A 17,569-nucleotide genomic window follows, 5' to 3' on the forward strand; every position below is an offset into this window, starting at 1 on the left:
AAATTTTTCTTCGATTTGTTAACAATCGCAAATTTAAAATGTAACTTTGAATTGGTAAAGTAAAAATAAAATGGGAAAAAGGTCATTTTTCCTTTGTAAACATAGAAACTAGAGAGCTTCTTGTTAGTGGTGTTCATATAAGAGTCGGATCAAAGTGGATCCTTAACCCTTCCGGCCTTACCATATACACATTCTGTGCATGGACGGCTTAAATGGGAGATATAAGAAAATAACACACTATTACTAAGTAACTTGGAGAACCATGTCTTTTACACATTTTAGAAAAATTCTGCATAAACATCTGATGCTGTCCCTGCAGCCCAGCAGTAATATCAAACATTTAAATCTGAAAAATAACCTGAACCATCACCAGCAATCCCATAGAGACATGCAATACACATTGCTTTATAAGATATTCCTCATTCAGGGAAGGCATCGTGTGGTTTACAGCCATATAGTTTTATTTACCCTCTCAGATAACAGAATATACCATCCCGATATCAAAATGGCCAGAATTTAAAGCTTTTTTTATGCTTTTATCCATATTTTTTTTTTGGGGGGGGGGGGTTTAATCAATGCACTGTAGGCTTACAACATATAGTATACGTACATGGCCTATTCTGTTAAAATGTGCAGATGCATTCAGATACCTCCGTACATTAAGCTGACATAGGTAAATATTTTGCAAAAGGGACTTATGTATCTGTAAACTGTCGTATTTCAGGACTGTACAAACTATGACAACGGAAAGAAAACAGAAACATCCTGATAAACGCTCAGCACATATTTTCATGCAAAAGAAATATTGTATTCAGACTCCATCCCTATACAAAGTTATTTGAGTTACTGTAAACTGGTAGAAGGATGTGGAATACGTGGGAAAATGTTTCAATTGGTGCAAAAATTAAATATCAAGAAATCAGAATATTAGCTGCATGCTAATGTGTGACTTTACATTCAGTGCAAAGGAGTGCAAAAGGCATGTTTAAATAACAATACAAAAAGAAGAATATAGCTTCATCTTTCTATCCCAAAGAGTGCTGTCTTCTTAAATTGTCACAACATTTGGCTTCTTTCTTTGGATTCTTCTTGCAGATGCTCCTGTAATGAATAGAGCAAAATATATTATTAGATTAAAGTAAGGTATTACATTCAGGCCTTACCACCAATTTTCATTGCGTAACAGGTGAGAGGCAGCATGTTTTGACAATCTGTGACTTTGTTAAAGTAGATCACTCACTTTCCTGTGGGGGCAATCATCTTAAATTTCGTGGGATTCGAACGATTGTACCCAATCCCTATATTACATCATTGAGCGATTATTTGTTTTTAAAGTTACTGCTGCTCTTTGGTGGAATCAGAGATCAGTCGGGTGGGTGAGCAGAATGGAAAGGATTTTAGGACAGACAACTATTTCTTATGTTAGTTTTGCCACCATCAAAGTCTGTGTTATCATCAAGTCAGAGAGGGACCTCACTGTGAATCCCTTAATATTCCCAATTCTAATGAACTTTGTTGTTCATAAAATCAGTTTTACATTAAGCATTACATTTATTTTTCTTTGGATAAACGGTCTAAAATTTTTAAAAAATGTCTTACCCCTGTCTGCAAAGAAGCTTATTGATGGGTGCATTTTGTCCTTGATTTGGCTGAAGGATTCTAGTCAAAATGAAATAAGAACCAAAAAAAACGTATTTTGCTTTGTGAAGAATAAGAACAAAAACATATTTATACAAGACACGTGCATTTTCTCTCTCTAGAAGGATGGGTTGGAAATTCATAGTTCACTTGTAACTGCAATGGTACAGCAGCAACCAACAGAATGGCCAAGTCAGCGGGACCATGTTTTTGATTTAGAAAGGGGAGGAAAGGTGACATTTTGTTACTGCATGTTGCTCTATTTCCCTCACTCCAAATAAACCTATGATTAAATAGTCTTTTGGTGCACAGCTTTTCCTTACTATTACCATTTGTTTGCACCCAAGGAAAATAAATAAAGAAACAAGGACTATATACCGTATTTTTCGCTCCATAAGACGCAGTTTTTTTCCTCCCAAAGTAGGATGCAAAATCAGCCGCGTCTTATGGAGCGAAGATGCAGGCAGGGAGGGGGGCAACGATATACCGTATTTATCGGCGTATAACACGCACTTTTTTAACTAAAATCCGGAGCTTAAACCCTACCTGCGTGTTATACGCCGATAAATCCGGGGTCGCAACTGAGGCAGGCGGCGGCCGCCAGCAGAGGAGTCCTGGATTTCTGCCAGTCAGGGGGGCCCAAGGGGTGCCGAGCGGTTGCTGAAGACAACCGCTCGGCAACTCTCGGGCCCCCCTGCCTGACAGATATACAGGAATCCTTTGCTGGCGGCGGCCGCCGCCACTGCCGCCTGCCTCAGCGCTTCAACTCCTGTGTTGGAAGCGTTTGTCTCGGGTGCCGGCGCTTTACGCTGGGCGCCGGCATATGACGTCAGACGCCGGCGCTCAGCAGTGAAGCGCCGGCACCCGAGACAAACGCCTCACGCTTCCAACACAGGAGTTTAAGGTAAGTGACCGGGGCGGGGGGGGGGGATCCTGAGAAGGGGGGGTTAGGGAGTTAGAGGGGAGATACTGAGAAGGGGGGTTAGGGAGGGAGGTCTTACTGTGTGTGTCTTACTGTGTGTGTGTGTGTGTCTTACTGTGTGTGTGTGTGTGTGTCTCACTGTGTCTGTGTGTGTCTTACTGTGTCTGTGTGTGTCTTACTGTGTGTGTCTTACTGTGTTCATAGCTTATTCAGTTATTGTAATAAATATTTTAGCCCATTTTTTAGCTCAAAATATTTTTTCCTTTTTTTTCTCCTCTAAAATCTAGGTGCGTCTTATCAGCAGGTGCGTCTTATAGAGCGAAAAATACGGTATATATAGTCTAAAGAGCTATTTCCTCAAATAGAATGTACAACTACCATAAAACACCGCACTTAATCTTTCAAAACATTTAGGGGGTGTATGTATATACATTTGTGTATATTTATCACTACACATAACCTTCCCCATCAAGCACATACATTACGGAGACTTACCTGGTTTCCAAGGCCTTTGGCTTTGATTGGAGTTTTTTATTTGAAATCCCAGTTTCACCTACCCTAAAAACAAGGAAATTCCATTCACTTATTTCCTACTTCACGGATCCAGAGAACGACTGCATTATTTCTAAACCATTTAGGAAAAAAATTACTCGTTTTGCTTTGGGAAGATCACCAGGAATAATCTATACACTGTGGTATCCAAATTCCACTATTAAATATTCATTTTAGCAATTTTGTTTTTTTAATGTAGCCATTGGTTTTGAAAAAAGGAAAATAATTGCATTACACCACTGTGTGAATTTTAAATATTTTTAAAGAAATGTTTCTTAATATAGTGCTATTTTACATCGGAAAAGCACTAGACTTCTAACACCTTCTACCTTGTAAGCTTCTTCCTATCCAAGGATTTTTGTGTTGCCGATGAAAGGGTCACCCGGTCTCGAGGACTCTTAAGCTTTTCCTGTAGAACAATATACGACATGGTAATTAAAACAGCCAGCAAGACGACATCGCAAACCGCCGGTTTTCCGATAACTGTCATGTTGCTCCTTTCCAGGAGCATTCAGAAGATTTAATGACTTTTCCAACATATAATCAAAAATATTGAAACATCTAAAATCTCATAATTACAGCTTGATATGCTAGAATTGTAATTCAAATGAATTTTATACATTTGTACCAGCTGTACAACTTTAGAACATGCAATCAGCTCCTACTTCAGGGCTTGACAAATTTGTTGTGATTGTAGGCGCCAGCTAAAAAAGTTAGGAGCCAGGATTTTTTTTTTTTTTTTTAAAACTAACAGTTGGTCAGGAGCGATCTGATCATCATCAGCCCACTTACTAAACTCACAGCATTTGACCTGGAAGCACCCTGGACTTTCAGGTCAGTGCTGTTTTTTTTATATATATATATATATATATATATATATATATATATATATATATATTTCAATATACGCTTTCAATGCTGATGTTCCATTGAAGCACAGCATTGACTGATATTTAGTCCCCACAAGTGGGGACAAATGTTAACCCCTGCAATGCCACGAATGTGTTATACACAATTGTGGAATTGAAGGGGTTAACGCTGCACTGTCGCTCTCATGAAGCGATCAGGCAGCAGGGGAGGGTTGGGGCTGGTGTCCAGACTCATGTGGAGACCAAAGAACCCTCTCCCCCTGTCCCTGAAGCTGTCTCTGGCAGCTGGGAAGCAATTGCTGGTCTATAGACCAGCCATTGCAGGGGGGACTCTCTGATGACTGCTGTAGGTTTCCATGCCTATAGGAATCATCGAAGGGCTTGTGGGGGCTCGTTTTTGCTGTTGCTGGTCTGTCTGAGCTTCCAGGCAGACCACCAGCAGCAGAGCCCCTTACAAAATGGGAATTAACCCCTAAATGCCACGATCACGGCATTGAAGGGGTTAACGCTGCCCTTTCGCTCTCATGGAGCGATCAGGCAGCAGGGGGGTGTTGGGTCAGGTCCTCACACTTGTGTGGGGACCCAATCAACACTCAACCACCTTCCCTGAAGCTGCCTGTGGCAGGCTGGCAGCTGAAAACGCGATTGCTGGTTTTCCTGCAACCGCGTTTTCAGCCTACAGGATCACTCCGTGGGAGTGATCTCAGGCTCGGGGGCGGGCTCTGAGTGGCTGTGCTGTCTGCCCAGACTCCTGAGGCTGCCTGGGATTTGTCGAGCCCTGTCCTACTTGGTCACAAACAGAGCAATGAAATGATCAAACAGAAAGCAAGTCATCATTGTGCGGAACACGTCTTATATAATAACCGATTTCTGATATTATTTACACTAAAAACGTAAAAAAAAAATAAACTCACCATTTGCCTGATCAGTTTCTCACGCCTCAATTCACGGTCATGAGCAAGAATATTCATTCTTTCTGTAATGTCCATTTCAAAGAATACATCATGTATTTCATACAATGCTGCTCGCAGCTGTACACGGGGGGAAAAGAAGGGGTTACAACACATTATTCAAAATTTGGGCTCAAGAAGCAGCCAAATAGATTAATTCCACCGATATATGGACGCAACAAATGTTTGACATGCTGGCTCTTTACCAGACTTTTGCCAAGTTTTATTTTGACTGACAAATGCATTCAATTTTAAAGACTTTTAAAAATATTCCAAAACCATGAGAAAACATCACTGATCTTTAACTACAAGTTGCATACACGTTATGCCGGAAGCACCCTTACCTGTGCCAGGACCCTTTCCCGCAACAAGGCGTCTTGGGCTGACACTATCCCTCTTTTTACTGGACCATCTGCTTGGAAGGTCCTCATAAATTCTGCAGTGTCCTAAGAGTCATAGCAAAATAAAAACTTATAATTACATGTAAGAAAAGATTGTGACAATAGGGAATGCTTGAAACAACAGTTAACACACAGTGCTCAATGAAGCCTGGGGTCCCTGCCAACGACAGCATTGTAGTCTTACCTTTACAGTTTGCTTTAAATTCTTGAGCTTCTCTGTCTGCATAAGTCTCCGAGTAAGAAAGCCCTTGGCTAGCGCTGTGACTTTGTTTAATTTTATCTGCATTGCTGGACTGTAAACCTTTGGGGGGCAAAATTGTATAAAATGATTGGATTAGGGAAAATCATGAACGGAAACCACATCTCTGGATTTAATAGCTGTAGGTACAGTCTAGTACAGAAATTGCATTTTAATGCATATTGGAGGCCATTTTGCAATGCCTTTTTACTGCATGCAATTTGGAGTATTCATAGTTTAATAAATGGGTCTAACCATTAAACTCCTCTGCAAGCTGCCTTTACGGAATCATTAGCATGCAAGCTCCTTTGCTCATGGTCAGTAGCACTCTAATAAAAAAAATACTGAAGCAAAGTACCAGTGTTCAAATAGCATACACATGCTTGGCTGTTGATGGACACATTGACTAGAATTGGAGTTCTGCTGAGAATGAGCAACATACATACTGGAGGTCCACCCTGTATTCAGTAGGAGCAGCTGGGGAGGTGAGAAATGAGGCAGAACTCACAGTATCCAACTAAAGAATTTGTATGGCTTTTACAAATATCTTGAAAGTCATGTTTGTTTGTTATACAATGTTAGCTTAACATTCCTTGTAAAATGCATTAGTTAAGAGGATCTCCACATATTACAAGAGATAGTGATTTTTACTTAAGCGTTTCGGACACCGTACCAATCAATCTTAAACATTTCATGTTGACAAATGAATCAAGGCAGCCAGTTCACTCGGTAACCAGCAGGTGGGTGAAGAACCTCTGTTGTGCGTGGAAAATGTTTACAAGAACATTCCAATAAATAAGCTACCTGGGACCATCTGGTTCTTGCTCTGCTGAGAGACCTCTGGGTCGAGATTTTCAGAGCTCCACTTGGCGATGGTCTCCACAGAGCAACCGAGGGCTCATTTGCCGATTCACAGCTTTGTTGTGATGGGGCAGCCACTGACCCAACTGTAAGATGTTAACAGTCATTACAAATCCTTAGAGAGATACTTAACCGTTCTGAAGACACAGCTATGAACATGATGCTCCTTAAAATACCAGTAAAGCACGTACACATGCAGTGCTTGATTTATTGTAACTAGATTTAAGATCAAGCTTTGCCATGTCAATTAACCATAGCCACAACACACACCTCCTTTCAGCCTCTGCACAATGTTTTTTGTCCTAAACTGACCACTTTTTTTTTTTTTTTAATGATACTGCATGGTGTTAAGCAAATCCAGTGATGCAAAATGATATGAGTGCCTACAAATGTAAATGCTCCCACATGCTTACTTGTGTTATAAGAAGAGTAAACGTGATATGGTTCCACGTGGCTTGTTTCAATTTCTGACATGTTGCTTTCGTCTCCGTTTGTCTTATCAGGTCTCAGTTTACTGTCATCAAGCATTCCTGGTGAACCAGGCACAACAATTTTCTTGAACCTTAATCTTTTCCGTTCTTCCTCAAACTCCTGAAAAAAAAATTAAAAAATAAATAAGAAACAAGCAGGTTGTTTTTAATATGATTGTTTTTCTGGCTATAATACAGAGATGATGATGTGTCTGAAATCACACACAACAGCAAAACCTGTATTTCAACCTTCAGTTATTTTCAGAACTTCACCATAGTGTCAACCTCTCAAATCCCCTTATCCCAGAGCTCCGAATATTCCCCGCACACGCAAAAAGGGCAAGAGCTGCCCGTGGGTCATGTGAGCCTGCTGAGCACCTGCCTCCCGGCAGCACATGGAAAGAAAATGCCAAGTGTGCATAGAGATGGTTTCACAATACACGAAAGTATGAACGCATAGAGCCAGTTAGTATATCCAGGAGGTGAAGCGCAACGTACCAGGAGTCAATTTCTAGTCGCCATGTCAACCTCGCAAACAGCAAGCCCTTCCTTACAATTTTCACTTCTCCTAGTAGGTTTTTTTCTCAGGTCTCTACATTTATTTCCAATACCTACATGATCCATGCTTGAACGGAGCAGGAACTGGCAGTAACCTCGGCACTTAACACTTCTATGTATTAAAAAAAAATACCAAATCACTAAAACTGGCACTTTTTACCCAGTGCGTGATTTTGGGATGATTCGACAGGCGGTACGTTGAATGACTTTTTGCAGAGTGTTTCTTTAGGTGCCATGAATTACTGATGTGATGTGTTTATATCAAAGCTATAGAATCCTTTGTAGAAGCTTTCACCCACCACCTATTAATTTCCTGATAACACAGGAAAGAATTTATCGGGTTAAAACAAGACAAACACTACGATTTACAATTCTTTTATTGCAGCAGTCAATGAAATGTATTAGCTGGCTGAATCATTTGGTCAAAAATTATATATTACCCCTGTACCTGATACAAATATTCAATTTTTTTATCTTGATTTAGTGCCGAACTATGTCTTGGCCTTTTGTTTCTTTATAAAATCTACATCTATATATGTCTATATAGCTAAGCTTTAGCAGCCACTATAAAACTTACCAGTCCACCCAGTTCATATAGTTCAATGCCACACTTACACACATACTGTGTCAGAAGTTGCCAACTGTTCCTTTACTTTCTAACCAGCTGTGATCCCTACATGATCTATTCGCTAGACGTGGTATTACCCTTTGTAATCTTTCTTGCTCTCTTTCCTGTTCGGCAATCAGTAGAGATAGTTGCTGTGCATGTTGCTCCTCAAGTTTCTTTCTCATTTGCTCAAAAGACAGCATTTTCTTTTTCAAGTTGTCATCTAAAAAAAAAAAAATTATATTTATATGAAAAATTATCCACTTCATGAATTGTTAATATTATAAGATACCTAGTAGTGAAAGGGCTTGAACGCTGGCAGGATTGACATTTAGGATTGATGTCTAGAACAATCTGGCACTTTGGAAACTTAAACACGTCTGTAGATGAATGCATTAGATGGTGTGATTATAGACTACTGACCGGCTAGTAACAACGCATGTTTAGTTTCCCAAGGAGTCCGTTCACAAAGGTTTTAATTGTGTTAGCCATTACTAGTTGTGTAATCACTGCTTTCTATTCCGTTTATGGGAATATAAATGTGCCAACGCTACTAAGCAAGGGTTAATTATGTGCATTTAGAGAAAAGAATGCAATAGTATACGATGAGTATATATAATTAAATGCCCTTGATCAACGCCTCTCAGAGATCAGCTTGGCAGTACTCATGTACAGGGACCATTATGTGCGGTTTGTACTTCTCACGGACATAACACGCCTAGGAAACTCTCACCTAAAATAAGTAAAAAAAAAAAAAAAAAAAAAAAAAAAAAGCACACGCCAGGTATAGCCCCCTAATACCCATGTTACAGCTCCTGTGCTTAATACTACGATACAGAAACAGTCTGGAGCTGCCATGACAGGCCAGGTTGTGTGTGATGCGGTGTATGTATGGTATGCAATCCTCAAATGAATATACAGAGACACAGATGCGCTTTGTGTCATTATTCCTATTCCCTGGATAGAAGGTTGTCCTCATTAAAAGGTCACTTGAAACTCAAATCTTCAACTTACAGGACAAGTCTGGGCAGCTACTAAAGAAGTATCTTCTCACATTATATAAGACCAATGTGAACTACGAAATGGCTAATATACGTCATTAAAAAATATTAACATTAATAAAAACAAAAATATACAAAATATACTTTCTATTGTAATGTTTAACATGTGGTGTCCTCCTATATTTTAATAGAGGTTTTCCAGTTGGGAAATCCAGTAAACACACCTAAACACAACTGTTTATTATCAAGCAGTCATGAATTCTACAATGAACAGGTACAAAGTATAGGCCGATGGAACTACCCATGAATTTGATGCCAGTGATTTAATACAGCAGGAGCTAGGACCCTTCCAAGCCTCAATCTTTGCACCTGGATAACAGATGTTGAACTGAACATCTACGACATACATATGTCAAGAAAATAGACTATAATTGTATAGAAATGCATTTAAGGAAAACCCTTCCATACCTAAGGTACTGTTGGACATTGCATCGTTCTTCCTTATGTGGAAAGACTCGAGGTAGTTCCTCTCTTCCTGAGGCAGCTTCTTCTCTTGATCACTTGAAGGTGGAGGCACATAGACATCTTTTCGGGTGCTGTCCAAATCCAGCTCAAGCCTGCGTTTAACGTCAAAGTTATTCTCATAAGATTGCTCTCTTATCAACGAAGAGGAAGGAGTGTCTGTGGTTTGGTTCGTGCTTTGGCTTTGCATTAAAATTGGAGAAGGCGTTTCTACATCATAGGATTTATTAAGCTGCGCTGGCGAAACCCGCTTAACCATTTCTGGTGAACCAGATGATTTAAGTTCATGTTCTGTTTTTAAAACGGGAGTGTCCACATTCTGACTCTGTATGTCAGGATTAGATGATGTTCTATTTGTAGCACAAATACTATTGTTTAGATGGGTCTCTTTACAGATTTCAGTCTGTGAAACATCTGTCGCTTTGTTATTCCAGATTAAAGCACTACTTTCAAAACTTTTACTCAAATCTGGACTGCCAACAATTTCATTCTTACTTAAGGAACATCCTGTGATGGAACAATTGTCTTTCTTATGTCCATTAATTGTTGGCATAGGTTCAGACAAATACGATTTCACATTTGTCTCCGGCAAATCCACTATTTCACCTTTTCCTTTAGGGCTTAGCTCATAGGCATTTATTGGATTATTAATGAGTATATGTCCTGCTGACAAGGGCCTAGGACGTCTTCGATGCATTTGAGGGCTTAAGCTTGGCTCTGGACTGGGCAGTTTAGCATAAGAGCCGGTGAGGCTTTTGACAAAGCTGCTTTCACACTCAATGACACATGACTTTTTTAATTCTTCATCAGATTCGGTATCTACACTTGAAATCGTCCCCGATTTTAAAGGAATGTCCATTCCCAGTGGTCTTGACAGAGCAGCAGAACCCATGCTCTGACCTTGGAAAGAGGCAGCTTGAAGAAGTGTATTGGATTTGTTAAGGGCAGGCTTATCAACCATTAAAGGGCTACAACTTCGGCTTCTGTTCATAATCCGTGCTCTCTCTTTTAAAGAGTCACTTATCTTAATGGTATCATTTTCTTTGTCCGAGTGGCTTTCATTACAATTACCCTTTGAATAGCTCTTCATGTTACGCCTGCTTTGCTCTTTTTCAATGTACTCTCTGGACTTTTTCAGAAGGTTTTGAAGACTCATCACGTACGGATCAGGAGCTCCTTTAGTGGGAGGTGGTGCTTCAAATGGCTCCGTTCCGTCATGCTGTGAGGCTTCAGTGGGTACGTCATTCTCATGATTTATCATAGGGCTCTTTGTTGGTCTTAAAGCCAAACAGTCTTCTTTGAGAACCTCTGTGTTTGCCTTTGACTGTGAGTCTTCCAATGACTTTTCAAATTTTGCGGGTCCGTGTTTTGCTGACTTGATTGGTACGTTAATAACATTAGGCAGAAGTGCAAACCCATTCATGTTCTTGGCTTTTGTAGCCTGATCTGTAAACTCTTCTGTAGTAGTAGGAACAGCATTCATACCTGTGGTCTTTTTTACCTACAGTGCATGCAAACGAAGAGTCAGAAGTACATTCAAAAACATATTCATAGGGAAATTATTCAGATATGTTACACATTGTATAACATGACTAGAGGGACAAAAAAATCCAAACAACAAAAGGTATAATTATACCCCAGCCATGCGGTCATTGAGCAGGTTTAAGACAGGTGAGCTGGATAACACATTAGGGCCAGCCCTTTAGCTGCTGGGGGCATACATAGCTCTTTGTTATAGTCTTGTGTCCTGTATATATGGTCTAAGAATTCCCAAACCGTGCAGTGGTAACCTAGTGATTGGTAGTAAACAAGAGTGAGACTCCCCATTGTTTTCTATTGAGTGCATGAGATCATGAACGCCACAAGTCAATTCAGAAGCAAAATACAGGTATTAAGGACTAACTCTTATTGAAACAAAATATGGTTCACTGAGACACAGATATGGTTTTATGTATTTTACCACCTCTTTGTTGTGTGCCATTCTAAAGAATAATTGCCCAAGACAAGCACAAAAAAACAATATATGAAATTTGTATAACTAAATTGGGAAAGGTTATAAAAAAAAAAAAAAAAATGTAAAATTGTTTTTAGATGTAAAATATGTAACCTGGCGCATAGCTCTTTTCTCTTTCTACTGTTATTAATATAAAACTGATTATATTATAGTACATTAACCTGGGAATATACTAATCTGTAATTGATCTCGAGAGGATTTAAATGGAAAGGATTATGTTTTGAACACACAATGTGGTAAAAATAGGCTAAGTGCTCGAATACATTTAATCATATTCAGCATGTTAAATATTGGGAAATATATTTCCAGTGGGTAAAAATTACGGTAGCAATTATTACTATGCTTTATAAAAGGGCCAACCTCAATGATCTTGGTCCAGCAAAACGCATTTTGAAATCAGGGAGCGGAAACTTTCAAATCCCTAAAAAACTCCCAGGTTAGAGAACACACTTCTATGTCTAGAATATATATTTTATAAAAACAGTTGAAGCAGACAGTTTGAAACTTTTGCCAATATTACACAAATTTCTTTCAAAGGGGCTAATGTAAACTAATGTCTGATAAGCTAGTCAGTGATCTAAAGGGACAACATTTAATGTGCATCTAAGGCTGGACTAAACAACAGTGAGGATATAAATCCATAAAAAAGGAGGGATGACCAAACAGCGCTCTAAAATTAATACAAGATTGATCTTGTATTTAATGCCAATAAGGGGTTTATTCACTAAATTGGGAGTTTGCCGCAACAATTAAACAATGCATTATCTAGAAGATCATCCTTCCTGGAGGAAAGACATCAGGAAAGACCCTTCATAAAGTGCCGTGCTGTCTTTCAGTTGAAATCAACCACAAAAGTTTATCGATTAAACACTAGATATTGATATTTCTACATGGGTAAGCTCTGGTGAGCACCTTTTGTTTCTAAGTCCAAAAGTGCTATACGAGGCTCTACAAGTTATGCTCTTTTTAACCACTGTACAGCACTGTGAGATATGATGGAGCTACACAAATCATGTTTTCACTGCGCAAACATTAAACCGGACAATAATAGCTTGATTTCTGATGGATCAACGGAGCCCCTAATGACGAAATCAGTTGTTAGAGAGTATGCAACTTTTACCTGGACTGTCTCCAAAATCTCCTGGACTCTGTTAAGCAAGAATGTCTTTCTGCAGTTCTGCCTCTTCTCATCCAGCTCGATAGCTTTCAGCTTATATTGTTGCATTTCTTGCCTTTTTTCCACTGTCAGCTATAAATAAATAATAATAAAAAAAAGAACACTGTTCAGGAAGCAAAAGGGTAAAGACATCCCTACCAAATATCAGCTATAGATATTTGTTTCATTTACCAACAAATTACCAAAAATTAGTCTGTCAATCACATTTTTTAATTAAAAAATACTTATCGGACAATCAAAACAGATTCAAGTTGTGGGTATTCAAAGTACAGCGGTTTAAAGAACTGTACTTATTTGAAGATGAACAAAGGAGAAAACAACATAAAGGGAAAATGTGTTTTCGAATAGGAAATAGGCTTGTTCATATTTAGAATTACTCACCTTGTAAGGAATTATTGCATCGCAGACTGAAGTTCTAGGATTAGCGCCTCATTTCCCCAGCAATATCAAACGCATACTGTTGTGATGTAGAATCAACCACAGCGAGGGTAAGAATGCTAGGTGACAAGGCAACACCGCTATGCCTTAGAAAACAAGTGACGCTTTGTTTATGCATTGCCAGGGACTTGTACGCCTCCTCACACGGTAGTAAAAACATGCTTGTTCCGAAAACATGACCTGCCAATTATCCTATCATTAAATGATCAGTGACGTGCTCCTGTGACAGCCAGGAATCAGACAAAAGTGCCAATAAACTTTTCTTTACACCCTTAAGAAAACGATTAAGGAGACTTTTCTTATATTAAAAAGTAAGGTTTGCTCAATTGTTTCCTTAAGAGTTAAGGAGTAAACTATGTTTTACCTGCCACCTCCTTCCAGTCCTCCTCTGCTGAAGCCAATCTACCCCACAGGAGCCAGCCGTGCCCGGCAACACCTTATGGGCACTGCCTGCTCCTGTACTGTACGCAAGTAAGCATGAAGGTAGAAGGAAGTATCAGCAGGTAACTTCATGGGTGTTAAAGGAACAAATCATGCAGACCTTACTTTTGATATAAGTCAGGTCTACCTCATTTTCTGAAGGGCTAAAAAAAAAAAAGTGGTTTGGTCTACATATCCCAGAGAAACAGGTGTTTAAACGTTCTCCCAACCGGTGTGCTAAAACCTGTTTTTTTTATCACCGCAGTATAATCAAAACCTTGCCTCGGGGCAGAGCTCAGGGTGAGACTACCATTACTTTGGTAAACAGTCTATTTAGGATAAGTACCTGCTAACAGATAATGTGCTCTATGGGGAAAAGCTAAAGGTCAAACGGTTATTATACAGGTTAAATGTTTAGTCTGTGTACAATGTATTATATATGTTCACTGGCACAGAAAACAGGTTGTCTGATGTTCTAAAGCCCATAGAGGCTATGATGTGAATCGCTCAGTATCAGACAAACAAAGAATAATAATTTAAAAGATTTCATTGGCCTTTTGTGCTTGATCTTATTACTACTGGCAGGGTTTCCTTTACGGATTCCTGATTTTTTTCTCTTTATGGATAGGCTTGGGCGCTCACTATGCTCTCCTAATGTATTCGCCTAGATGTTGGGACTTGTGATCTGATTGTGTCTTTGGCAAGCTAGCAAGCATAATACCTGAATGGAGATGGAGGTAAGCAGCACCGCAGAGAGATTCAACAGACCCTCTAAAAAGAAGAGGTATCATTGGGTTTGCAATACTCCCAGTACGTTCAAACAGCAATTAATGCTAAAATTTTTTCTCTTTAACGTCATGTTTCATGTGAACAGGTACGCAAAGGATACATTCATTCAAAATGTACCGTCAAGTATGTGCATGCTTTCAGGGATAAACCAACACTGTTTAGACGGTTACTGCTCCACTGAAGATTTGCAAATAGAAGATATTTTTATATGGTAATAGACCTGTTCTTCTAGCTCAAGGAATTGGGAATATGCAGCTGTATTAGAAAGGCAGCGAACAATACAAGGGCAGCATAGTGTCCCCAACACCCCTACTATAAAAATGCACATTAATGCAATCTGTAAGTAGACCTTAACCCTAACTGTAAATATCGTAGGTATAGCCATGTTGCAAAATCTTCCTTGCCACTGATTGGCTTCTTAAGTCTCTCCCATTAAAATCAATGGAAAAACTGTACACATGACCCCTGGGGTCAGACCCCTGCACACTGTGTTCACCACAAGAAGTACACCCCCCCCCAGCTTCTAAAGAAGAGACGTATGAGGTCCGAAAGCTTTTGTATATTGACCCTACTTTGCGATTCATAAACTTGGAATACTTCATCAATATTCCGGCAATGGACAAAATAGATGAGTAAAAACTGTTTATGTCAGCTACTGAATATGAATCTCCTTTTTGTAATGAAATCTACTAGAGAATTGCTATTCAATTACATTGAATTGCCTGCATAGAATCCAGCCCAATATAGCTCTTAAAAAAGGAGCCAGTTATTTAAGACATGGAATGGTTATAAAATGGTTAGAAATGCCTTCATGTCATGAAGGAATGCTGTCATTTTAAAAACATTACTGATGCACTTTTCCGACTGTAATTAACACTCTAGCTCCACATTTTACTACAGTGTGTAATCGATGCCAATGAGTGTTCAACCTGTATACCTGGAGGCTGCAGCCACTTGGCACAAGTTTGTGATTTGAGCTAACACAGGCTGCTGCGCATGCACGGGCAGCACACTTAAGTTGTTTAGCAGATGCAGGAAAAGGAAGAAGGAAAGAGAAGTATTATTTTTTTGTACGCCAGTAATAGTTTTTTCTTCATGATTATAGTTCTTAACACCAGCACATAGTTTATGGGACATGTGCCATAAACTTTACTGGAGTCCATACAAAATCCAAATTAAAACCAATTTTTTTTTTCTAAATTTAAACATTGTGTTGTCAACGTATTTGGCAGAATGAGCTCAAACGCTATTGAGCCAATAGTTAGATCAGGGCTACTTCATTTTTTGGCTGGCTAATAGATCCAAAACATATTTGTCGAGCCCTGGGTTAGACAGCGACAAAGCCTTCAGGTGGCTGGCTAGATACAATTTTCATTATCCTCATTGTAGGCATCTTCACTACCCCTACCTAGTTTTCTGACAATCCTGTCCATGGTGCTCTATTTCAGCACCAATCAAAAGTAATAAGAAACTTACTGCATACTCTTACCAATTACAGTCTTAGTCTCACCTGTGTAATCTTCTATCCAACACCTGAGATAAAGATCTCAAGGTCTAGAGAAACAATTGATCTTTGCAATTTAAGGCGCCTTATTCTATCTGATCATTTAAGCCAATTAAGTTTTTTTGTGGACAGAGAATGTAATGCTTGCACTGTACACCCAGGGCACTGAAAGGGTCATTATAGTTTTGCCACACTATATCAAAGAGGGGAAAAAGACACCAACACTGAATTACATACAGAAATGTGACTAGCCGTCCAAAGCAGCTGAACTAACAGGTCTGTAATCACTAGCAGATTTTGAATAACGTTTGGGTGCTAGTCATAAATGCTAAAAGACCAAAAAAAAAAAAAATAAACACTTACCAGTGGAGAAAGGACAGCAACACCATGAAACTGTATAACAGATACTCCATGTTCTCCGGATTTCACGGAATCGCTGCAAATTGCTTCTCCCTGAATTCTGGCAAACTGCTTCCTGCAAAATTCTTCGTACGCCTCCATTGCGCTATAACTCTGAACAATAAGAACATTTACAGGATGTTAAATCAACAGGCCCAGTTATGTACTCATGTGATAAATAAAATTGCCTTTTAACATTCCAAAATAAAATTTTAGACTTTAGACAGGTTTTAAACTGTACAACTATTACTGATTAAATTAGACTAAATGATGTTCGTTGATGCATTCACACGCGGCGATTGTTTTTTCAAGCGTTATAGAAACCTACTGGAAACAGGACGTAAATAAACCAATTTAACAGCATATCCATCACAATGGCAGGATAATCACATACAACAGTTACATGTCATTAAGCAACAGGTCAAGGTGAAAAAATGCAGTTAAAGTATGGGGGGAAAAAACCCCAAAATATTTCATACAAACTCAGTAACATAGGAATTACCATAACAATAAAAATGTTCACATTCAAACCGGGGGCACTGAATAAATTAATCTTGCTTGGACGAGAATACACAATAAATGTTACTGAATGAAAAGAAATCTACTCTTAATAAAACCCTAATATCTCATTGCTGTGCTCAGGAGTAAATACCGTATTGGCTCGAATATAGGCCGCACTTTTTTCCCCCACTTTAAGTCTTTAAAGTGGGGGTGCGGCCTATATTCGGGGTCTAGCGCCCGACGCCCGGGACATGCAGGGGGGTGCCGGGGGGGGGGGGTGTGTGCCGGCACGGGAGGTTGTCTGAGCGCATCGTGCAGACCGTCCGCACGATGCGTTTTACCTCTGCCCCCCCCCCCCCCGACTTACCGGAGCAGACTCTCGAGTGTCTTGCGGGGCCGGCGGGGGACATCTACGCAATACGCGTATACAACTTCCGGTGCCGGCACATCCGCTGAGTGCCGGCACTGGAAGTTGTATACGCGTATTGCGTAGATGTCCCCCGCCGGCCGCGCAAGACACCCGGGAGTCTGCTCCGGTAAGTCGGGGGGGGGGCAGAGGAGGACAGTGGCAGCATATTCCGGGGGGGGGACAGTGGAGTGGTAGCATATCTCGGGGGGGGGGGGGGGGAGGACAGTGGCAGCATATCTCGGGGGGGAGGAGGACAGTGGCAGCATATCTCGGGGGGGAGGAGGACAGTGGCAGCATATCTCGGGGAGGGAGGACAGTGGCAGCATATC

The 17,569-nt window shown here is 40.0% G+C and overlaps 1 protein-coding gene across 1 annotated transcript; it reads right to left on the reverse strand.

Annotated features, from left to right (window-relative positions):
- Positions 1–1,025: 1,025 nt before the first annotated feature.
- Positions 1,026–16,432, reverse strand: LOC149277506 (centriolar coiled-coil protein of 110 kDa-like). Its single transcript, XM_089502849.1, has 13 exons — positions 16,295–16,432; positions 12,724–12,852; positions 9,536–11,090; positions 8,165–8,286; positions 6,845–7,022; positions 6,375–6,517; positions 5,517–5,633; positions 5,276–5,377; positions 4,896–5,012; positions 3,442–3,521; positions 3,056–3,118; positions 1,600–1,659; positions 1,026–1,101 (listed from the first exon to the last, which is right to left on the reverse strand). Exons 1-13 carry the CDS (start codon positions 16,430–16,432, stop codon positions 1,026–1,028), a joined length of 2,880 nt encoding a protein of 959 aa, XP_089358975.1.
- Between the last annotated feature and the right edge of the window lie 1,137 nt (positions 16,433–17,569).

The sequence above is a fragment of the Sceloporus occidentalis genome, unplaced genomic scaffold, assembly GCF_023333645.1.
Source record: "Sceloporus occidentalis isolate IW3139 unplaced genomic scaffold, rSceOcc1.0.p SCAF_213, whole genome shotgun sequence".
Lineage (NCBI taxonomy): Eukaryota > Metazoa > Chordata > Lepidosauria > Squamata > Phrynosomatidae > Sceloporus > Sceloporus occidentalis.